Raw genomic sequence first — 23,850 nt, forward strand, 5'->3', positions numbered from 1 at the left:
GATTGACGTCAAAGTCGTCAGAGGACTTCGATTAGTATAAAATGTTAGAAAGTAATACAATGTGCTTAGCAAATTATTATATTAAATATTATATATTAACATGATATACACTTTTGTTGCAAAGTTTAGCCCAATACAGCTCACATCAAGAAGAATCTCCAATTCTTATTAAGCTGTACAGACCCTTATAAAATGAATTAAAAAAAGTTTCAACCGATCAAAAGTTAATACCAATAGTTGTAGGGCAGATAAGGCAAATCTTTTCCTTAATATTACAATCAGAAAAAACCAAAAAACCAACCAAAAAAAAAAACATGGCGATCTACCCGACTCTGGAATCTATACTGCCTGAACGGACAGAACAACAGGACAGACGGACAGACGGACAGACAAACTTGGTCTTTTGATATAGAATCATAAATAAATATGTGTATATAAATTATAGGGAAAAAAATATATCATGATATAAAATCAGAAATAAATATGTGCATATAAATTATAGGGTAAAATATATATCCTAAAAAACTGATCTACCCTCAGGATATAAAAAATAAAATATATTCGCTTACGGAGGTTGATTGAGAATAATATCCTATTTAGATCATCTTGTATCATTGTATTTGAGGCAATCCAATAAAAGAGTCCATCAATGTGTTACAAGCGTTGTGCTGCACCGAAAAGACCAGTTTGAAAAATCTGCGCCATACCGACAAATTATTCAAAATATGTTCAGCTTGTTAACTCTTAATGCAGACTTTCGCTCAACTATTTGGGTGTCCCAGGCACGTTCCCATCTTTACGATTCAGCACACGCATTTGCTCCACTTGCGAGATGGACTTAGAAGACACAATCAATTTTGCTTGGTCTACAAAACACGCTCGTAGCTATTGGATCGTCATAATTATGGAAATTTAATTAATTACTAAACGAAGCACAAGCAGCTCCAAAGTTATGTTTATAATATTAATAGATGTTGGCGCCCGACTAGCTGACCATTAGGCGTGGTGCGATGTTCATGGACATGAGCTCCTGGAAGAGCAGCTTGGCCGCGTACGGCAGACGCACCTGCGAGATTTGCGTCTTGTTCTTGCAACCTTTGCACTCGAACGTGTTGTTGCGCAAATTGGCAATAGCAATTAGGCCGCAGAAGTTGCAAATGTGCACTCGATACGGATCAGACACCTCGAACAGTCGCTCGCGCAGGAACTGTGCGGCGCCGTGAGAGATTTGACAATCGCGCTCCATTTCACCGAAACGCAGACCGCCGTCACGGGCTCTGCCCTCCATGGGCTGGCGCACAAGAATCTGCACGGGTCCGCGGGCACGTGAATGGATTTTATCGTCCACCATATGCTTGAGACGTTGATAGTAGGTGGGACCAAGGAACACCTACAACAGAATAACATTAGATTAACTCAAGATTAATAGCAAGGATTTGCGATCTGCGACTAACCTGCGCGTTGATTTTGCGTCCGGTGTGGCCGTTGTACATGACCTCATTACCACGCAGATGATAGCCATACTCCTGCAGGAAAGTAGATATCTTTTGCACATTCACGGCATCGTTGAAGGGCGTGGCATCACCAATTTCGCCCTTATTGGAGCCTAGTTTGCCCTGCAGGCACTCGATCAAATGACCAATTGTCATACGCGAGGGAATAGCGTGCGGATTGATGATAATATCTGGCGCCAAGCCTTCGCAGGTGAAGGGCATGTCCTCCTGCCGATACTGTATACCACACGTACCTTTCTGTCCGTGACGCGAGGCAAATTTGTCCCCGATCTGTGGTATACGCACTGAACGCACGCGAATCTTGCAGAACTTATAGCCCTCGCTGTTCAGTGTCAACATAACCTGATCCACAATGCCCGTCTCCGAGTTACGCAAAAACGTGGAGGCATCACGCTTAGCGAATCGCTTCGTATTGCTGTCCAGCTCATCATCGTTTTCGGGCAGCGTAATTGTCTTGCCAATGACGACATCGTCTCCGGAGACACGTATGCCAGGTGCAATGATGCCATCGTCGTCCAGTTTATCATAGTGAGCGTTACGCATTCCCTGGCATGTGCCGCGATGCGGTTTCTCAAAGTTCTCTTCTTGATCACCGACACGCTTATTCTCGGCATCCTTGTACGAACGATAGAACACCGAACGGAAGAATCCGCGCTCCACAGCTGAGGCGTTCAGAATGACAGAATCCTCTTGGTTATAGCCAGTGTAGCACAAAATTGCCACAATCGAGTTAATACCCGCAGGCAGCTCACGGAAACGCAAATACTCCATGGAGCGTGTTGTAACCAACGGCTTCATGGGATAATAAAGCACGTGCGCCAAGGTGTCCATACGCACATGGAAGTTGGTTATATAGACGCCCATGGCCTGCTTGCCTAGAAGGGAAAATGGTTAATAAATAATTTAAACAATGCGATTGCCTTCTGCTTACCCATAGCACTTTGATAGGTGTTACGTGGACTCTGGTTGTGATCGGGGAAGGGTATAATGGAGGCACAAACGCCCAGTATCATGGCCGGATGAATCTCACAGTGCGTGTAGGTGGTACAATATGCGTAGTCTTTGTCCTGTTTAAGATCATAGGGCGACATGGCAATCATAACCGTCTCCTCCTCGAGCGTGTCAATGTACTCAACGACACCAGAGGCAACCAGCACCTGCCAGCTGTAGTTGTTGTAGTCTCGCTCCTTCAACATCTCCACGTGCGTTTTCTTCAAAAGCAGCGTGCCATTCTCCACAATAAGCAGAGGCCGACATATGCGGCCAGCGTCCGTGTAGATTCTGATCTCGCGATCGCGAATGTCGCGAATCATGGACACCTCGGATACAATGATATCCATCTGGCGGCGCAATTTACGCAGCGTGGCCATCAGCTGCTCCGGATCTCGATGAATGCCCACCCAGCAGCCATTGACGAAGATTTTGGTCGCATCCGCAATCGCCGAGGGTGCAATTTCCTCTAGATTTTCCATTGACCACTCTTCCAAGAATTCCAGAATCGGCGACGGCTGTGAACCCACCGAAATGTAGGCCATGAGTGCCAAATTCTTGACCAAACCCACAGCTGCGCCCTCAGGTGTCTCTGCCGGGCACAACATACCCCACAGGGTGTTGTGCAACTGACGCGGCTTGGCCAACTTTCCGTCGCGTCCGATGGGTGAGTTGACACGGCGCAAATGGGACAATGTGGAGGCAAATGTGAGACGATTCAACACCTGGGAGACACCGGCACGAGCCTGATGAGCCTTCTTTTGATCACCCCAGTTGCCGGTGGCCAGCGAGTAACGCAGACCATCTGTAATAATGTTGGTCTTGATAGCCAGCTCCAGATTGAAATCCTTTCCGCGATCAATGAATTTCTGTGTGTACATGCGCACCTCCTTCATCAAATTCTTGAAGAGCCCGCGGAAGAGGAAGGCCAACAGCGGCCCAGCCAGATCCAAACGCTTGTTGCCATAGTGATCACGATCGTCGAGTTCACGGCGACCCAGCGAGGCCAGCAGCAGGCGATGCACCATGTAGCCAAGGAAATAGGCCTTCTTTGTCTCGCAAAAGTCAGAGACTCCCACATGCGGCAGCATTTCTTTCTGCAGAATCTCCTTAGCGTATTTTATGCGCTTGTCCTTGGTAACGCCGGGGCGTGCTCCACGAGCACCTATGAAATTCAAAGCGACATTTTGCTCCTGCACCACGAAGGCTTCGTCCAGTGAGGGCTTTACCATCTCCATCATCTCTGGATCGTCAAAATCGTAAATGATGTGCTCCAATATATCGCGATCAGCCACAAAGCCCAATGCCCGAAACACAATCATAATGGGTATCTCCTGCTTAATATACGGCAGGATGGCAATGATGCGCTGTCCAATCGCCGACTTCTTGATGTTTTGCGAGCCACGCGCCATCATGTTCACCCAGAGTGTTGATGTGGGACGCGAGCTATGTTCCAGGCAGGAGCGTATCTCCGTTTTAAAGGCGTACTTGCCATCCTTCATGCTGAAGACGTACACGGTGTTTGTGGCCATCTTCTCTTGCGCAATGAGTACTTTCTCCGAGCCGTTTATAATAAAGTAGCCACCGGGATCCAGGGGGCACTCATTTAACTCGGTCAAATCACGATCAGTAAGTTGGGAGAGCAGGCAATAAGTCGATCTCAACATGATGGGAATTTTGCCAATGAAGGTTTTCTGATGCTGCGTCTCGACGGGATCCATACCCTCAACATTTTTTGTCTTTGTTATATCCACATAGAGCGGAGCTGAGTAGGTCAGATTACGCAAGCGCGCCTCGTTGGGCATCATGGGACTAGGCGAGCCATCCTTCTCCCAATGCGTCGGCTTGGACAAGTAAATCTGTTCGAATTTAAGCGAAAACCGAGGCGGCGTCTCTACCTCGCCGGACGTATGCTGCGCCTCCGCCTGCAGCTCAATCGCCGGCGAGTCTTCCACAATGCGCTGCACAGACATTTGTATGAACTCGTCAAAGCTGTCCAGCTGCTGACGCACCAGGCCCTTCTCATCGAAATAGGCGTTGATCACAATCCAGCAGGCCTCCTGCCACAACTCGTGCGAGATTTCCTCTGCATTTTCCTCATCGAAATTCTCTGCAAAAACATTTATTTTCTCACTATTTGACTTTATTCACACACAAGAACGCTGGCGCTCCCGCCGCCATGTTACTTTTTGGCAAGCGGCGTGCGTCGCAATTTTCGCGAAGTTTTCTTACCTTCTTCATTCTCGTACATCATTTTGCGCAAATAGCTTTATTTGCACTTGGTGCGCGTAAGAAAATAGAAAAAAAAACTTATTTACTATCTTCAAATTGTTTAATATTGTAATGAAACTGCTACGAATAAAAAACTGCAAGCACCGCAAGCTGCGGCGATTTGTTGAGATAGTGCAGAGCCTATCGCGTCGATGATGTATCGATTCTTTTCAGTGTTTAACAGCGACTTATCACCTATCGATAATTTAAAAGAATGTTGGGCGTCTGCACACTGTGTGATATTTTCTACAAACATTTATATATATCTAATATTATATATTTTGCAATAATATAATCATATTGGCAATAGAAAGCACATGTGTACATGTGTTAAGGGATTTAATTAAAAAAACACAGAACTAAGAAAGTTCATAGAAGAAAAGCAACCATTTAGCCAAAATGTATATATGTACTAGATTATAAAAACTAACAGTTGTTATTCATTTCATGGTCTACCAGCTACAAAAAGAAGTGGACCACTTCAATTTTGAGTTTTAAGCATGGATGATTATAACGTTCATCTCGTTGCGCTCTGTAGGTTTTATTATTTTTCATTTCTCCCTCTGTTCAACATAATTAATCGATTATATTCGATTACATTATTCAACTCATGGTCTATTTGCAATTACCGTTTCGATATTGCGGGTACATAACTAGCAGCTGATTTTCAGCTGTTTGTACCGTGCATGTTTTTCTTGTTTTGTTATTTAACGCCGAACTTCACATGAGACTTTTCACAAAAAGTGGTCGATTCCTGATTGCCGGCATTTTGCCGGGAATTGACCGCAACGCCGACGATGTTGTCGACAAGGAAAGCAAAACCTACAAATCTTTCTTGGCCAACAAGCCAACGGAAGAAACGGGCTTGGAGCGTCTGAAGCAAATGCTGACTGTGGAGTAAGTGCTGGGTTCGACGACATGGCTCTGCGGCTATTAATTTGGCGATATTTTACTAGTGAATTCGGCAGCATATCCTCAGAGCTGAACTCAATATACCAGGTGGGATTCCTTGGGTTCCTTGTGGGAGCCATCTACGGAGGTGTTACACAATCGCGGGTCAGCTACATAAACTTCATGGAGAACAATCAAGCGACAGCGTTCAAATCGCACTTTGATGCCAAGGTAAAAGCCGCTGTAGTCGTACCATGAACAATGTAACTAAATTAACACATTACCTTTGCAGAAAAAGCTGCAGGATCAGTTTACAGTGAATTTCGCAAAGGGAGGCTTTAAATGGGGCTGGCGTGTGGCTCTGTTTAGCACCTCCTACTTGTAAGTGAACATTAATAGTGGGACATACCTGGAGCCTAACAAATTGTCTCTTCCGTCAGTGGCATCATAACATGTATATCTGTTTACCGCGGAAAGTCCTCCATTTACGAATACCTGGCAGCGGGCTCCCTCACAGGTGCTCTCTACAAAGTCAACCTGGGTCTGCGGGGCATGGCTGCTGGTGGCATCATTGGTGGGTTTATGGGTGGTGTCGCGGGCGTAGCTTCGCTGCTGTTGATGAAGGCATCGGGTACCTCCATGGAGGAGGTGCGTTACTGGCAGTACAAATGGCGCTTGCAGCGGGACGATACCATCCAGCAAGCCTTCAAGAACCAGGCCCAAAAGGATGCCCCCGAACTGTTTACCGCGCATGATACCCGCGTGGGCGAATCGGTCACATTGGACTCAGTCAAGTGAATCATCTCGATGTAAATTTAGCTTGTTTTTATTTAAATAATAAATTGCAATAATGTCCTTTAGAAGTTAGACAGACAATACAATTAAGGAAGCCCAAGTTGGCTGCTGCTATGCGTTGTTTCAGTTGATGCCTAGTGCAACTAAGGATACAGATATGACTCAGATACATTTGAATAACATGAAAATGGAGCACACAATTCAAATGCAATAAATTAAATGCTTTGCGAGAAAAACAGGAAACATAAAGTGTGTAAATTTTGGCTCGATGGGCTTCAGACTTCGTCTTCGTTGGAGGGACGCGTCAGGCGCTTAGCCCCGCGATTCGGTGGTCCTTTTGGCTTTGCAAAGGCTGGGCGATGCAATATCTTTTTGGGATGCAGTTCCTCCTGCAGATACTCCTCGGTGAGTTCGTCGCCGCTGTCTATTTCTAGCTGTATTGGAAATAAAAATAAGTCAAAAGCTCTCCGCACTGAGATTAATTCCTCACCTTCTTGGCTACTTCTACGCCGTATGCGGCCAACTCTTCAAGAAATGGAGCCTTACAGCTCGAGTACATCATGCGTTCACGCACGGAGCAAGAGTATCCTGGCATAGAGTATATAAATACAAAGGACTCCATATAGTCGCCCTCGTGGGTGTGCTTAAACAAATACAGATGATAGCGCGCGTGATCTTCGGGCACCTGTTTTGGCAGATCGCGCAATTCCACATTTGCGGCATTGGAGACGTGAATGCGTTCCTCCTCCAGACTAATGCGAAACTGCAAATAGTCATAGGTGCCGCGCAACATATCCCGCACCGCTGCGCGAGTTGCCTCAGTCAGCGGACAGGATATGCCACTGAGCGTCTGGTGGCGCGTCTCCGTGGATATCTCAGTGCGCACCTCAGACCGTTGCAGCTCCTTCATCTCCTCCTCGCGCATGGTGAGCGGCGCTGGCGCAGAAAAATCACGCTTATGCTTTTTGTAGCCCTCCAGCGTGGTTTCCTCCAAAGTTGTAGCGTGCAGTTCCTCCGATATGTACGCCGAACCGAATTCGGTCTTTAGCGTTGCCTTTGTCGAGGCGTAGACCATTTTCTGGCGAATGCTGGCCGTATCTGGAGTCCAGCTGATGAGCAGCCAGCCATAGCCTAACGGTATCTTTGCATCCAGACGGTACAAAATATAGCAGGGAACACTTTCCTCAAAGAGTGGAGACAGCAGCTTATCATAGTCACGTTCCCAATCTTTTTTCACATCAGCTGTGGCGCTGCAGCTGAGCTGTTCTGCGCGAGCGAATTAGTAACCGGAAGTTAGTTAGTTACCGGATGCATACATATGATTATGTGTGTGATTGTATGTGTGTGTTCTGGATATTCCACTCACCATTTTCAATTGACACTTTTATCACTCGTATTTTACCATTTTTGGCCTTGCCAAAAACTTTCGCTAGTTGCTCGTTGGCTGCCAATGGTTAATATTATTCTTTATAAATTGTATTTAATTGCCTCAGTCTAGAGCTTACCTTTGATTCCCGTTTGATGCGACATGATAAACTAAAAGTTAGTGCTCTTTACGGTCCTAATCCTAAACGGCGAAAAAAAATGTATTACTCACAATAAAAATAGCGGTGCTGCCAGCTCTTTCTATTTTAATGGTATACCTGGCATCACTTGGTCTTTGTTTACATTTTGCAGGGAAACATTTGACCATCTGGCAACGGCAAATAACTGCAGTGTGACCAGATTATGTATCAATTAATCGAGTGTTTGACAGCACTGTGACTTACTCTGCGTTCTTTTCACGTCCGTAAAATGTAAAACGGAAACTTTATTATTTTGCATTTAAAGCGACACAGTCCACCCAAAAACATATTTCAAGTGCAATTGTGTAGTAAAGCAAGTGAGTGCACAATAAAGCTAGGCGACAGCTTGCGTGCAAAGCGCAAAACGCTGCACGGTCTAATTACTAATCAGCACAGCTCTGTCCATGTCGCTGTCACTATCTCTGTCTCTGCCGACGTCAGCGTCAGCGCCGTCACCGCCCTACTGCGAATGTTTACTTCCGCTTGTTTACAATGTGAAAATTGAGAAAAGAAACTGAATGGTAAATCTGTGTGCTTGTGCCTATTGCAGTACCCATACCCATGTTGACCGAAGCCCCCATGGCCAGTGACAACATAATGGACGAATTAGCATCTTTGATACGCACCGAAATTCCCGATGGTCGCCAGAGCCTGCGCGACAGCTACACGAATCTTGAGCGTGTGGCCGACTACTGCGAGGACACCTACTATCGCGCCGACAATAAAAAGGCTGCCCTCGAGGCTACCAAGAACTACACCACTCAATCCCTGGCCAGTGTCGCGTATCAGATCAACACGCTAGCCTATAGCTACATGCAGCTGCTGGACTTGCAGGCGCAGCAGCTCAGCGAAATGGAGTCGCAGATGAATCACATTGCTCAGACGGTGCATATACATAAAGAGAAGGTGGCCAGGCGGTAATTATATTACAACCCACAAACCATTTGCAGTTGTTTAAATATGTTTCTTTTTATACCTTAAAGCGAGATTGGCGTTCTGACGGCCAACAAGGTGAGCTCGCGCCAATTCAAGATAGTGGCGCCCATTAATCCTGAGAAGCCCATCAAGTATGTGCGCAAGCCCATTGATTATTCAATTCTGGATGAGATTGGGCACGGCATCAATTCCTCAGCCCAGCACGTTGTGAGACAGAAGCATAGAGGCTCGAGTCATGGCTCTGTGCAATCTCTGGTGCCGTCATCGGTGGGCCCGCCGCCCACCACCAAGCCGCCGACGCCGCCGCAAATGTCGCGTGCCGGCAATACAGGCACTCTGGGCAAATCGGTCAGTAATACCGGAACGCTGGGCAAGAGTTCGAGGGAGTATCGAACGCCGCCTGTGGTCAATCCACCGCAGGTACCCTCGCACTATGCGCCCAATTATCCAATCGGACATCCCAAGCGCATGTCTACGGCCTCGTCCACAACCACTACCACTGGCGGTGGTGCAGCGGGCAACGAGCGTGCTGCTGGCTACAGCGCTCTGCCCATGCCACCCAGTCAGCAAATTGCCACGCACGTGAATCTGCCCTCGGCGGGCATGATGCAGTCGCTACCGCCGCCGCCGCCCACCACTTACGACGACAGGAGCAGCATGCCACGTAAGTTGAGCGACTTTAAGCAACATAAAATCAAAAAAATTACAATCTTATGTGTACCCTTAGCAGCGCCCCCTTCGCCGCTAACCGTCTCGCAGCACGAGATGACCGAGCAGAGCCACATTGGCATGCATACCCTGGGCCGCAATATCAACAGGTAAGCAACTGCACAGATCATGTCCTCATTATTTTCTTGTATATAACTCTCATATTGTACTTTTAAATACCATCTGCTTGCTTGCACAGGAATCCCAATAGGTAAATTGCATGCTTCTGAAAACTTAAATGAAATTTGTATTAATATTTTCGTATGCATAGAAATCATTTCAGCTTGAACTTTGCGCGTCCTGGCTCCCAATCGCCACCGTTGCCGCCACCACCGCCGCCGGAGGATGAGCACCAGGACTTTGGCCGTCCGCGCACATCAACTGGACCACAATTAGCGCCCATTGTGCCGGAGGATCAAAATTTGCCTGGCTGGGTGCCCAAAAACTACATTGAGAAGGGTAAATAGCAGGACACATTGAAGCCAACTACTCCCGTATTTAAATTGTATATATATCGTTTCAGTGGTGGCTATTTATGATTATTATGCCGACAAGGATGATGAGCTGAGCTTCCAGGAGAGCTCGGTGCTGTATGTTCTGAAGAAGAACGATGATGGTTGGTGGGAGGGTGTTATGGACGGTGTTACCGGTCTGTTTCCTGGCAATTATGTGGAGCCATGTGTCTAAGCACTGCCAATGGAATTAACAATAACAATAATATGCATTATGACAAAGACGATAACGATTTTCCGATATTGATAATGATAATTATGAAACTACAGCCACAGCGCACGCTCTAACAAGTATTCCACTAGCATAAACTGAATGGCAACTAGCTGCATATAGTTAAATATATATAAGTTGTCATCGCACACTCATACACACTCACACATGCACACACACTCCAGCAACAATTGTCAAAGCATTTATATGAGAGCGCTCGCTATTTTCAACGTAAACGTAAACTATAAACTAATTAAATATCCTAATAGTCGAAAATAGCCCAAAATAATGAAAAATTCAAGAAATTGAGTACACATATAAATATGGCCTATTTAGTATACTGACATAGACGAATTCGGCCCCCAGTCATAAAGTGGTTCAATATTTGCCAGCGCTTACTACAATTTTTTGGTGTGGAGCTTCTTTTTTTGTTTGTTTATTTGTTTACATTGCGCTTGCAACACGCCCCCACAACCCACAACTACCGCACTGACGTAGGTTATACGAATTTCAGTTAGCATTTAGCTTTTAGATATTGGCCAGTTGGTTATACAGTTTTTTTATACACACATACATATAATTATTTACAATACTTATATATTATTTGCGACAATGCATACTGAAGATTTAGTTAAAATGAAATTACAAACATGAAATCAAATCAAATTTATACAATATACAACCACATGCATTATATGGTCTAATAGCTAATAAAAATTTCAAATTTCAAAGCCCTTGTAGTTTGACCATGGCACCAGGGCTTGACCTTTTCGTGCCGGATGCTCGTATGCCAGGCAAATCTTTTATTAAAATCCGGACTCAAGTGAAAGTGTTCAGAAAAAATGCAAATGCGAGTCCTTGGCATGCACCAGCCTTAATGACTATGACTGACGCCTGCTTTGATGGTGCCGCGGGTGTTATGAATGGCCCCAATAGAATGTATACAAATGCCAACACTCGTCGAACTCGCGCCCAAATCTATCAATCAATCAAATTTCGATTGCGAGTGCATAAACAATTTACATTTCAATGTCGCGTCCGGAAAAGGAAATCGGGCTGCCCACTCAGCCTGCTCCAGCCAAGAAGACACGGAAATTAACGCTTTCATGCTGATATGTGGCACTTTTCACTTGCAACATTTATTATCGAGCCCAGACCGTTTAAAACGAGTCGGGTCGGAGCGGGTCGACTCGAGTCGCTGTGGCGTGGCATGAGCTCGATGTAGCGGAAATGTTTCAACTTTTCTATTTTGCTGGTCCTTGTGCGCTGGCCAGACGCGACTGGGCAACTGGCTGCAATCGTGTCGCTTAGACTTGAACATGAAGTGATTTGCATAAAATAGGATCAAATGTTGTTGGTAAAGAAAATGACTGTTTGTTCGACCAATCAATGCAGACCTATTTCTAAGCAATTTAAAAGAGTTCTATTTGAACTCTATACCAATTTTTTCTGGTATAAAGATTGGAGAACATTTTCTACAATTAGAACAACAAATGTTTAATTATGTTTTTATTCTTAATATAGGAAACACCTTTTTTTATGATAAAGAATTATTTCGTTTTTTTGCAAAATTTTTTTAAATAATAAATTGTCTAGCAAATATCCTTAAAGAAATGTAAAAAATAAATAAAATTTTTTTTATTCACAGACAAAAAACAGAAATTCATAGATGTTCTAACTACTTTATTTTCCCCAAAGACTAAGCTAGACATTAGTTTATCAACTAATATATCCATTAGTAATTTACCTACTTAAGTGCACTCAAGGAGCTTAATTTGTATTTACCCTTTATTGATATTTTAGCGGTATTGTTTGCTTTGTGCGGTAACCGTCACTTGCCGTAATACCTATGCGCCCTAACAACAATTACAAGTACACTCACATCCAAGATTCCCCGCCCAGTCCCGCCAGTCCCAGTCCCAGTCCAGCCCAGAACTGGCCAACGTCAAAGAAATGTATGCAAAATGGCGCATTAGCATTTCAACAATTCGGAAAACGAGTGGAATGGAAATACCAACAACAACTGAGAAATTGATTGAGCTATGTGGCCAGCACACAACACAACACCAGCCGGCAGTTGAGGCCGCCCCACTATATGGTATACACTATGCCTGGTATAATTTGACCAGACTGGGCCAGGACAGAGTCCAAAAGGGCCGGCCGACTATTCAGTTCTGTTTTGTCAGTCCACGCGAACGGTTCGCTGGCAACGCGAGCGTTGAGTCGGGTTTCACAGCGGAAGTGTCCTTATATTTTTAAAGCCTTGCATACGATTCGAATAGTTTGCGAACAATCAACAGCATTTGTGAGTGCGGCATTTTGCAGAGGTACTGAGAAACTTTGCCATCGAGTGGCCAAAAGTTCTGTTCTTTTATGGTACATTTAATCGATGATAAGTTTTGGACTATTGTTATGAGTGGCTGTGGGGTCCTTTAGCTGGTTGCGCATATAATTGACCTACTTGGAGGCGCTTGGCTGGGGCGCTTATCGCGGCCATCTCTACCCGCATGGGATTTACTTTTAGCTAAAGTGTAAAATATTACTTTATTTCATGTTGAGATTGGGGCCAGCGCAGCCATTTTCTTTTGATATGTGCGAAATATGCGAGAACTTTTGTAGGTACTGTAAACAATGCGGAGAAGTTGGCCCACTTTGAGTCGGGCCAAGTTCTTGAGATTGCCGCACGCACGCCTCTTTTGTATGCCTTTGCTCAACCTCCGGAGTTTTTAATTGCGGCTGGAGCTAATTGCTCAACTTGAAGGTTAAAAGTTTTTCCCTTCAAATGTTAGAATAATATAAAAAAAAAGATGTGAGGAACAAATTCCGTATACAAGTCGCAGCGACTGTTGGGCAGGAACATTTTGTGTTATAACTATTACCACGATTAGCCTGGCACATTTCATTTGATGGATTCTATAAATAGCCAGCAGACGCAACTCCGACTAGCCCCGGTTAATTAACTATTTGCCGCAAATGCTGGCCATCAATCACAAACACTAGAGCCTTGGACTACACAAGGATATAATTATTGTGAGTGATTTGGCTGCTTTTTATAGACCTGTAAGGCAGAAGCCTAAAGGTTGAATTAGTAGAGTTGACCCACACCAAGACCTCAAACTGCTCGACTCAACAATAAAAACACAAACGATTGAGAGAAGTAGGATATATATTTATCAATTATAAAAACAAATCTTAAATGGAAGCAATAGCTTTTCTATACATGAAAATCGCATAGAACGGCGATATTTGAACAAAAGAGAGTGTGACTGAAGTGGAGAAGTGAAGAGAGAGAGTGAGAGAGAGAGAGAGAGAGAGAGAGAGAGAGAGAGAGAGAGAGAGAGAGAGAGAGAGAGAGAGAGAGAGACCGATAACTATAATGTTCTGTGCATCATAATGTATTTAGATATAACTTCAGGTTATAAAAATCTCAGGGAACGACAATTATCAATTAAGAAGAAGAATAAATTGTAGATTCATTAAAGTTAGATATGTGATACAGAGTTGTGGTCCAGTCGTTCAATCAAGAATACGGTATATTTATAAAGGGCCGGGGATGACTCATTTGATACGTTACACATTAAATTACACAAACATAACATCCTGTGGGCCATTAAGTTGACATTATATGGCATAAGACAAAATATAAAATTTTAGATAATCGACATAACAGATTTGCACTTTCCAATCAGAATTTTAATCAAGCCGCACTATCTTGAACTCCACATCTCAAGTTATGTTTGACATAAATATTTGAAATGAGTTTCAAGTTCATCGAATTTAGAACGAGCCGTTGAAATGAACGTTTTCCGCCCATTTTAGACCCGTGGTGTCATGCTAAGAGCCGAAAAATAAGTTTTCGTTCATACAACATTCGATTCCTATTTTACATTTCCAAGAGGTGTGGGCTTTGCGAAAGGTCTGTAAAACATTCCAAATGAATTTTCACATAAATCTTCGAATATGAGCTCGAGCTACAACCGTTTTCCGAAAATTTTCCATACATGCAATTTTCCTGAAAAAAGCCTGAAATCAACCGGGTGAAATATGAAATATCGCCCAAAAAATTAACCCTCATTTTACACCTGTGAAGGGTGGATTTCCGAAAAGAGTAATACGCATCTGAGATGAATTTTTATAAAGACCCTCAGTAATGGGTTTAAGTCTGAAACATTATTAATCAAATGCTTCAGCAGCATTTCCACCAAGTTGGAATGGATTTAGCGAAAAGTGTGAAACATCTATCAAATGACTTTTCACAAATATCTGTGAAAATGAGTTTGATTGCGTTCGGATGATAAATAAAGTTTCATTCAAACGTTTTCCGCGGTTTTTCCACACTTGTGGGTGGAACTACCCAAAAAACCGTCATAGCGTGCATCTTGTTAAGGTAACAACAGTAAAAAAAAAAGGAGAGATTTACATATTTGTATTTTCTCATTGTTTATTCTTAACAAGAATTTCCAAACAAATGCGTCGAGTCACTGATTTTTCCTGACAAATATAAATGAAATATGTTTACCGCTCAGTCATTTGTCAACATGTGTTTGTTGGGTACATAGCAAATGTGAAAAATGTGGCTTGATAGAAGAGCTCATTTGGAGCACGCGCCTCCATTGCATACATATGTACGTATGTATGTGCAGCCTGGCCACTAATGAGCCCCAGTATGAATAAAAAGCCAATGGAGACATACCCTAACCACATAATGGACGGCTGCCCCATCGCTTTAAGCGGGCGCGTTGTGGCTATCGCAAGTCGTAATCTGGGCTAAGTTTTGTTGGGAGCTCTCCTGACCGAAATCAAATCAAAATGCGGCGTTTCAAAATATTAAAGCAATAACAACGAGCGTGCGATAACGTCAATAAACAAAACCAAAAACATGGCTCCCACTGACACACACACACATACACACTCACACACACACACGCCCTTGTTTGGCTATTCAGGTGGACACCAACGAAATTCAGTCCATTTGGTCGCTAGATGTCGTGTCTGCCGGCAATTTACACAAATTCAATAAGCCACAACCGCAAAAAAGAAATATAGGTAAAAGTTCTTTAGTCGAGTTTGCCGAACTAGGAGATGCCCTGTACCCATTTTCCAACTCCAACTTTTCTTTATGCGCACATGCGTATCACAATCATACCTACAATGTGCTTCTACTACATTTACATAAAATTTGATGTTGAATCACCGCGGTGTTTACACCTCATTAAATATTTAGCTTCTAAATGCTCAAGGCTATATGTGTATACTATATCTTGACCTTCATACCAAAAACATACAAACATATATGCATTTAAATTGATATATATCGATTACGTAGAAACAGGCGAGATATCGATTTAAATGAAAATTGCTCTACGCTCTTAATTTAAGTGTCTAGCTAGTATAGTCTCGCGTCAGAGAGGCAGAATGACAGACAAACATGATTAAACTACTATATAATTTGGCTTATATATTATAGATCTCGTATAGATCTCTCTATATAAAACTTTTTGTCCTGACTAACTAATCAATGCTCAGCCCATACTGAAATTTTCCATCTTTCATCCACCTGCAAGTGTGGGAAAATCGTGAAGAAGATTGTATAAATCGTTTTTCTTCGCCATTCAATCAGCCTCAAATTTCAAAGATCTTTGCTTAAATCCTTAAATCCATCCCTCCTTGGTGGAATTGGGAGTCTGAGGTCGAACGAGCGAAGCTTCGAATGTAAGCTCATTTGCAAAGATTTTTAAAAAAATTCACTTTACACTTTTGGCAAAATGCAGATCTCCTCGATCAAAAATGGGTGTTTAAAGATTTTTTTAGGAAGAGCTTTAAGTTTCCTCCGGTCGCTTTTAAATTTATTCTCATAAGAACTTTATGAATACGTGTTGCAGCGATTTTGGAAATTCCACTCGCAATTGTGGGAAACTGGCGAAGGATTTGAAAATTTTTTGTTTATCATTGGCTTTAAGCTCATTTCCGCAAAATCCACCGCTCTTAAGTGGAAAATGCAGTTCAAGTGTTTAATGAGCGAAAGTTTATTTTTCGGCTTCAAGATTCTCACAACAAGGCAAATAAGGGAAGAAAACGTTGAGTCCAACTATTAGTTTATTATTCTATGGACTTGAAACCTATTTTCCAATATAAGTTTAATATAGTACGGGTGTATTTAAATTGTCTGCGGGGCGGGAAATGGGCAAGGCCATGCTTTTCTGGCTTCTACCCTAAAAATACTTTGCGGGATCCGAGATGACGCCTTCTGCTTGTTAAAAGCATTTGCGCAAAACCCGAATAAACTCTTCAGGGCTTTCTTAGTGAGTACAGGGTATTAAAAAAAACAACTCAAAAAGCATATAACATTTGAAAGAGGAAAAACTACAACTAGCCGGCAAAAAAAAAAAAAAACAAAATAGGTATTGCCGCATTTTAGGGAGTTTGGGGGACAGGATGTGAATCGATTTGAATATTAAATTAGTTAAGGCCGCCTACACGGACTGAGGCAATGTATTGGCTAACTATACAAATGCCTGGTTTTCCAATGGGGCGATAGGGCGTGTCCGAGAACTACTCGATTTGTTTTATTGACATTGAAGCATTGTAATTTGTACACATATGCATACACATACACTCTCAATTGAGGCCCTTATGATATATTTATGATTTGTGGGTTGAAACCAATTTAATAATTCATCTGTTTTAGCGCCCAAAAGTTGACTTTACTGGCCTACGCTTTATAATTAATTCGCTTTTAAGAAACTTAACTAATTTGGGGTAGTGCCAGAAGGCCAAACAAAAGACTTATGTTCGACCACACACAAATTGGAAGCAGGTGTGAATAAAACCCTACCTGTGGGCGGTTCCACTACGTGTGCGGCAACAATTAGAGTTTGGGGTTAGTTTGCTTGTAGATATGGCTATTGTTGCTGTAGATAGATATCCAATGTGACTTGGTCAGCTTGTAGATCTAATAATTAGGAAATTACTCTGGAATATTAAAAGTTTGGGCTTTTGTATATATATATAACAAGCTGGTCTGCCTTGCTTTTTCATGTCCAGTTTTAAAGTAAATAATTTTAAACTGGGCTAAAACAATTTATACTAATAAAATGTATTTAAACGAGAATTTAATTTAATTGACATCAATTTTCCCAGTTCGCTTAAAGGATCGTTAATGTTCAGGAGGTGGAAAAGCTGAAACAACTTGTTCGACAGTTTTGTCCCTTCGGATACGACAAAATGTCATGAATTTTATTAAACCCAATGGAGAATAATATTAAATGATATCATAAATTAAAACTTATCTGATGTGAGGTCATGGCGTCTGATATGTACTCTGATATATATATTTGTGAGGTGCAATCGTGGCTCGACACAATAAAGAATCCAAGTCGCATTTAATTCATGTCTTCATTTGAATGTTGATATTAACAAAGAGTCCTTTCAATTTTGATATGTAAATAAGGCCCTTTCAATTTTCTTATGTTATGTTGTATAATAGGAATTGAGTTTAAAGTACGATTAACAAAACTGAACCTTTGCTTTAGTCCGAATCTCATCTTCAAGTCTGCTGTTAGACTGCAATTCAACTAGTTCCTTCCAAGTAGGTGCATTGGCTTAGTTCTAAGTCGACAGTTGATCAGCATGGTCACGCCGAAGGTTTTTGGCTTTTTGAACTGCCATCGAACTCTGCAAGAGTTTAACTTAACTTGACTTACATGCGGAGACACGCAGTGGCATGGAAGGTGTTCAAGTTCACGGCTTGACTTACGGCGCACGCCATCCGTTAACAAAGCCCGCAGGACTTTCACCCGCGAAACTTTAACAACAACATCGATTAGGCCAAGTCATGTTCATGGCAGAAGGACCTTGGCGCCAAAGTTTACAGTCCATTAAGACTAGTTGTTCATTAAAATAAAGGCGTAGCTGGGACGTGGGAAGGTTGGAAAACACCCAGTTAATGACAGTTTTACGATTGTTGACAACAAATTGACACCATTTGTAATCATTTGTTGTTGTCGCTTTGGGCAGGTTATCAGCACGTCAAAGGCACGTGGGACACCTGCGAAGGACACTCAACTGATCAAAGATGGCGGCTAGCGCTGGCGCCAGCAGCTGGTCGGGCAGCAGCGGCGGCAGCACATCCTCTCAAGGACGTCAACTGGCTACCGCTCAACCCCCTCAGGAGGAGCGCTTAGTGGTGAGTGGGCTCAAGCTGGTTACTTTAAGCAGTTGCGCTTCAGGGATTTCATTTTCACAGGTTGCGGTACGTGTACGTCCGAGCCTGGAGGCCACCGAGCGCTGCATTGAGGTTATCTCTGGCGGCTCCCTGCTATATGATGATGGTGGCAAGAGCCGACCACGCAAATATTCCTACGACCATGTCTTTAAGGAGACTGACACACAGGAGCAGGTGTATAAAACGACCACAGCGCCACTAGTCAGAGATGTCCTGAATGGATACAATGCGGCTGTCTTTGCATATGGCGCTACGGGTTCCGGCAAGACGCACACAATGCTCGGCCCAGTGCCGCGCAAGAAGCCCTCGACAGCTGACCGCGGGCCGACAGCAGCCGGTGGCTACGAGGCGGATGTCAGCAGTCAGGACATTGGCTTGATGGTGCGCGCCATCGAGGATATTTTCGGACACATTGAGGCAGCTGGGCCAGAGAGCTCCACCAAGGTTTCGATTTCGTATCTCGAAATTTACAATGAACTAATACGGGATTTGCTGAATCCTGGTGGTGCGTTGGAACTGCGCGAGGATCATCGAGGCCAGCGCATTACCGTAGCCGGACTCTCCGAAATAACCACATCCAGCCGCAAGGAGGTCGTCAGCCTGCTTATCAAGGGTAACAAGGCGCGAACAATGGAACCCACAGCAGCTAACCAGACTTCATCGCGCAGCCATGCCCTCCTTAGTATTACAGTGCAGACACGCACGCCCCTGGGCACCAAACAGGGCAGGCTCTTTCTAACTGATTTGGCCGGATCGGAGCGCGCCAAGAAGACGAAGAATCGTGGCAAGCGGCTGCAGGAAGGCGCCCACATTAATCGCAGTCTGCTGGCTTTGGGAAACTGCATCAATGCCCTGTCGGGCGGTGCTCGCTACGTCAACTATCGGGACTCGAAGCTCACCCGTTTGCTCAAAGAGGCGCTCAGTGGTCGCTGCAAGACGGTCATGATAGCCCACGTCGCCCCCGAGAGCAAGCATCGCGACGAGACCAAGAACACCCTGGTATATGCGGACCGTGCAAATAGCATCACCACCAAGCTACAGAGTTCCGTATATATCGATGAGTTCAAGAACTTTCCCACCAAGCACTACCAGAGCTTGGTCTCAGAGCTGCGAGACGAGGTCACCCGCCTGCGCACTAAGATGCTAACGGAACGTCCGCGCAGCGGAGCTGCCGCCGCGGCAGCTACAACATCAGCACATCAGCCACCCAGCGAGGAGCTGAACGAGCAGCGCAAAACGGAGCTGCGATATCTGCGGGAACAGATTGTGCTGACCTTTAAGCAACAGATGAAACTGCGACGCAAGCTGCTCGAGGCGGAGAGCCATCTGCTGGGCCTGGAACTGGATGCCGAGCGACAGCATATGATCATTTCCCATTGGCAAGGACGCATTGGCAAACTCTATGATGCACCTGGAGAAGATGGTGGGTGTTATGCATATCTCATATATAAAACTGTTTGTCCTGACTGACTGACTGACTGACTGACTGACTGACTGACTGACTGATTGGTGATCAACGCACAGCCCAAACCGTAAGAGCTAGGAAGCTGAAATTTTCGCTGTAGTTACCTTATGTGATGTAGGTGCACGTTAAGACGGGGTTTCGGGAAATTCCACCCGCAAGTGTGGAAAAATCGCGAAAAACGTTTGTATGTAACTTTTTTGTTTACCATCCGATCGGGCTCAAACTTATTTTCAAAGATCTTTGTTCAAATTCATTTGAGGGGTGTTTCACACTTTTAGGAAAATGCATCCCTCCTTGGTGCAAATGGAGGTCAAAAATTTGGTGGGTGACGTTTCGCGCTCAAATTCATTTCTAGAGATCTATAAGAAAAATCATTTGATACGTGTTTCACACTTTTCGCAGAATTCAAACTTCTTCGGGGGGAATGCGATTTAAAGATTTTTTGGGCGAAGTTTTAAGTCGTGTCCGATTTGCTTCAAACTTATTTTCAAAGCTCTACATAAGAACTTAATAAATACGTATTTCAGCGATTTGGGAAATTCCACTCGCAACAGTGGTAAATTAGCGGAAAACGTTTGTATGAAAGTTATTTGTTTACCGTCCGATCGGCCCCAAACTTATTTTAAAAGATCTTTGTTCAAATTCATTTGAAGGGTGTTTCACACTTTTCGAAAAATCCGTTCCTCCTTGGTGGAAATGGAGGTCAAAGATTTGGTGGGTGACGTTTCGCGCTCAAATTCGTTTCCAAAGATCTATAAGAAAAATCATTTGAGACGTGTTTTACACTTTTCGCAGAATTCAAACTTCTTCGGGGGGAATGCGATTTAAAGATTTTTTGGGCGAAGTTTTAAGTTGTGTCCGATTTTTTTCAAACTTATTTTCAAAGCTCTACATAAGAACTTAATAAATACGTTTTTCAGCGATTTGGGAAATTCCACTCGCAACAGTGGTAAATTGGCGGAAAACGTTTGTATGAAAGGTATTTGTTTACCGTCCGATCAGTTTCAAAATCATTTCAAATTTGTTTGGGAACATTGATTTTATAACATACGTGCCACGGGCAAGGCCGGGTTATACCCGCTAGTTATGTATATGTACTATTTACTATACTATACTATACTATACTATACTATACTATACTATACTATACTATACTATACTATACTATACTATACTATACTATACTATACTATACTATACTATACTATACTATACTATACTATACTATACTATACTATACTATACTATACTATACTATACTATACTATACTATACTATACTATACTATACTATACTATACTATACTATACTATACTATACTATACTATACTATACTATACTATACTATACTATACTATACTATACTATACTATACTATACTATACTATACTATACTATACTATACTATACTATACTATACTATACTATACTATACTATACTATACTATACTATACTATACTATACTATACTATACTATACTATACTATACTATACTATACTATACTATACTATACTATACTATACTATACTATACTATACTATACTATACTATACTATACTATACTATACTATACTATACTATACTATACTATACTATACTATACTATACTATACTATACTATACTATACTATACTATACTATACTATACCTATACTATACTATACTATACTATATACTATACTATACTATACTATACTATACTATACTATACTATACTATACTATACTATACTATACTATACTATACTATACTATACTATACTATACTATACTATACTATACTATACTATACTATACTATACTATACTATACTATACTATACTATACTATACTATACTATACTATACTATACTATACTATACTATACTATACTATACTATACTATACTATACTATACTATACTATACTATACTATACTATACTATACTATACTATACTATACTATACTATACTATACTATACTATACTATACTATACTATACTATACTATACTATACTATACTATACTATACTATACTATACTATACTATACTATACTATACTATACTATACTATACTATACTATACTATACTATACTATACTATACTATACTATACTATACTATACTATACTATACTATACTATACTATACTATACTATACTATACTATACTATACTATACTATACTATACTATACTATACTATACTATACTATACTATACTATACTATACTATACTATACTATACTATACTATACTATACTATACTATACTATACTATACTATACTATACTATACTATACTATACTATACTATACTATACTATACTATACTATACTATACTATACTATACTATACTATACTATACTATACTATACTATACTATACTATACTATACTATACTATACTATACTATACTATACTATACTATACTATACTATACTATACTATACTATACTATACTATACTATACTATTTAGATCTAGTAGTTAAATTGGTTTTGATTTCCTCCTAAAGCTCTCCAGAATAATGTTTCTTTGTTTATTTCGTTTAGACGTGGAATCGGAGGGCTCAGTGGCTTTAAAGAATGCCTGGGGTGAATTGGCGGCTATAGAGAAGGAGACGCGGCGTTATAAGGAGATTCGTGAGAATACAGAGCACGAGCTGGAGTTATGTCGCCAGAAGGGTGTCAAGTTAGAGGATGTAAGTATCCAACCTTTTGAATTGAACGATATTTTTAATTATAAATGAATTTCTTATACGCCCAGGAGCTTCCGGAACGCATTAGCAGCGATGAGGAGCGCGAACTGCTCGCCCTGCTCTGCCGCGTGCACGAGCTAGAGGCGGACAAGGTATCGCTGCAAGCGGAGCGGCTGGCGCGTCAGGCGGAGCTGCGACGTCGCGACCTGCAGCTTTTGCGGGCCGAGCGGCAACGGCGCCTGTGCGAGGACATCATTAGTTCCCAGCGTCGACTCATTGAGGAAGGCAACGTTGAGCTGCCGGATGAGTTGCGCGAACTGTACGGCCTGTATCAGCAGGAGATACACGCCGGAGTTGTCACGCCCAGCACAAGCGGCTACGAGAAGAAGCTGCCGCCCATATACACAGCTGGGTAGGTTAGGTGACTATTAATCCAAGCGCAATATCTACGAATCAAAAACGTTGCACTCTATTGTAGCTCCGATTCACCCAGTTCCAGTTCCAGCTCTGAATGGTCCCCCGCCTCACCATTGCCGGTTATAGAAGGTCATCCCGAGCACATTGTCGTATCGGAAGGTCCCGATCGCCTAATGGGTCCGCCAGTGAATCCGCGTCTGCCGCGTCTTTCCACTGGAGTGCCAGCGTCCGGCGCTCGCCGCCCCTCGTTGCGTCTGGGCAAGCAGACGCATCCTTAGAGACGGCAGCGCCAACTCTGTTCGAGTTGCTCAGGAATATTTGTAAAGGTTTAGGTTATGATTAAGCGGGCGGTTCTTATTAAAGTAACGATCAATATGCTAATGCATTAATTATTATTAATTATGTTTGTCGAAATTTTAAGTGCATAACTTCAATAAATGCCTAGCCTAATGGAACTGCATATGATGCGTGGTTAATGTACTTATTATGGGCCCAATTTCCTTTTTGCTAATTTTTTTTTATTATTTCAAAAATTAAACGCATATATATACTTTTTTTTATTAGGCCTTTGATATGTTTAAATGTGGTATAAATTATTATTGCTTAAATTACTTTTTCAGTTTTACTAAGTTTTCTGTTTTAAAGGGCTGCCACCTTGATGGAAATTGTTT

General features: G+C 42.5%; 5 protein-coding genes across 9 annotated transcripts; 3 read left to right on the forward strand and 2 right to left on the reverse strand.

The window, feature by feature from the left end:
* Nucleotides 1-888: 888 nt before the first annotated feature.
* Nucleotides 889-4,894, reverse strand: RpII140 (RNA polymerase II subunit RpII140). Its single transcript, XM_064694983.1, has 4 exons — nt 4,737-4,894; nt 2,446-4,614; nt 1,455-2,389; nt 889-1,390 (listed from the first exon to the last, which is right to left on the reverse strand). The coding sequence occupies exons 1-4, from the start codon at nt 4,756-4,758 to the stop codon at nt 986-988; spliced, it is 3,531 nt and encodes a 1,176-aa protein (XP_064551053.1). The 5' UTR covers nt 4,759-4,894; the 3' UTR covers nt 889-985.
* Nucleotides 4,895-5,359: 465 nt separating this feature from the next.
* Nucleotides 5,360-6,529, forward strand: 140up (RPII140-upstream gene protein). The gene is made up of 4 exons (XM_064694990.1): nt 5,360-5,672; nt 5,732-5,897; nt 5,959-6,047; nt 6,107-6,529. The coding sequence occupies exons 1-4, from the start codon at nt 5,500-5,502 to the stop codon at nt 6,462-6,464; spliced, it is 786 nt and encodes a 261-aa protein (XP_064551060.1). The 5' UTR covers nt 5,360-5,499; the 3' UTR covers nt 6,465-6,529.
* On the reverse strand, nt 6,477-8,102 carry twf (twinfilin actin binding protein). Its single transcript, XM_064694989.1, has 4 exons — nt 7,967-8,102; nt 7,828-7,905; nt 6,952-7,727; nt 6,477-6,895 (listed from the first exon to the last, which is right to left on the reverse strand). Exons 1-4 carry the CDS (start codon nt 7,989-7,991, stop codon nt 6,737-6,739), a joined length of 1,038 nt encoding a protein of 345 aa, XP_064551059.1. The 5' UTR covers nt 7,992-8,102; the 3' UTR covers nt 6,477-6,736.
* Nucleotides 8,103-8,191: 89 nt separating this feature from the next.
* Nucleotides 8,192-11,124, forward strand: Abi (tyrosine kinase Abl). Of its 4 annotated transcripts, none has more exons than XM_064694984.1 (7): nt 8,192-8,343; nt 8,577-8,943; nt 9,010-9,626; nt 9,690-9,780; nt 9,870-9,881; nt 9,942-10,129; nt 10,194-11,124. In XM_064694984.1, exons 2-7 carry the CDS (start codon nt 8,588-8,590, stop codon nt 10,355-10,357), a joined length of 1,428 nt encoding a protein of 475 aa, XP_064551054.1. In that variant the 5' UTR covers nt 8,192-8,343; nt 8,577-8,587; the 3' UTR covers nt 10,358-11,124. The 4 variants fall into 4 exon arrangements, with proteins under 4 accessions (XP_064551054.1, XP_064551055.1, XP_064551056.1 ...); XM_064694985.1 differs by having other exon boundaries at nt 9,693-9,780; XM_064694986.1 differs by lacking the exon at nt 9,870-9,881.
* Nucleotides 11,125-12,609: 1,485 nt separating this feature from the next.
* Kif19A (Kinesin family member 19A) lies at nt 12,610-23,536 on the forward strand. Of its 2 annotated transcripts, XM_064693814.1 has the most exons (6): nt 12,610-12,720; nt 18,410-18,578; nt 18,639-20,040; nt 22,617-22,765; nt 22,831-23,183; nt 23,241-23,377. In XM_064693814.1, exons 2-5 carry the CDS (start codon nt 18,468-18,470, stop codon nt 23,176-23,178), a joined length of 2,010 nt encoding a protein of 669 aa, XP_064549884.1. In that variant the 5' UTR covers nt 12,610-12,720; nt 18,410-18,467; the 3' UTR covers nt 23,179-23,183; nt 23,241-23,377. The 2 variants fall into 2 exon arrangements, with proteins under 2 accessions (XP_064549884.1, XP_064549883.1); XM_064693813.1 differs by lacking the exon at nt 12,610-12,720 and having other exon boundaries at nt 22,831-23,174; nt 23,241-23,536.
* Nucleotides 23,537-23,850: the final 314 nt, after the last annotated feature.

The sequence above is a fragment of the Drosophila montana genome, unplaced genomic scaffold, assembly GCF_035044405.1.
Source record: "Drosophila montana isolate Dmon_TW-CO22-7 unplaced genomic scaffold, ASM3504440v1 contig_3733_1, whole genome shotgun sequence".
NCBI lineage: Eukaryota > Metazoa > Arthropoda > Insecta > Diptera > Drosophilidae > Drosophila > Drosophila montana.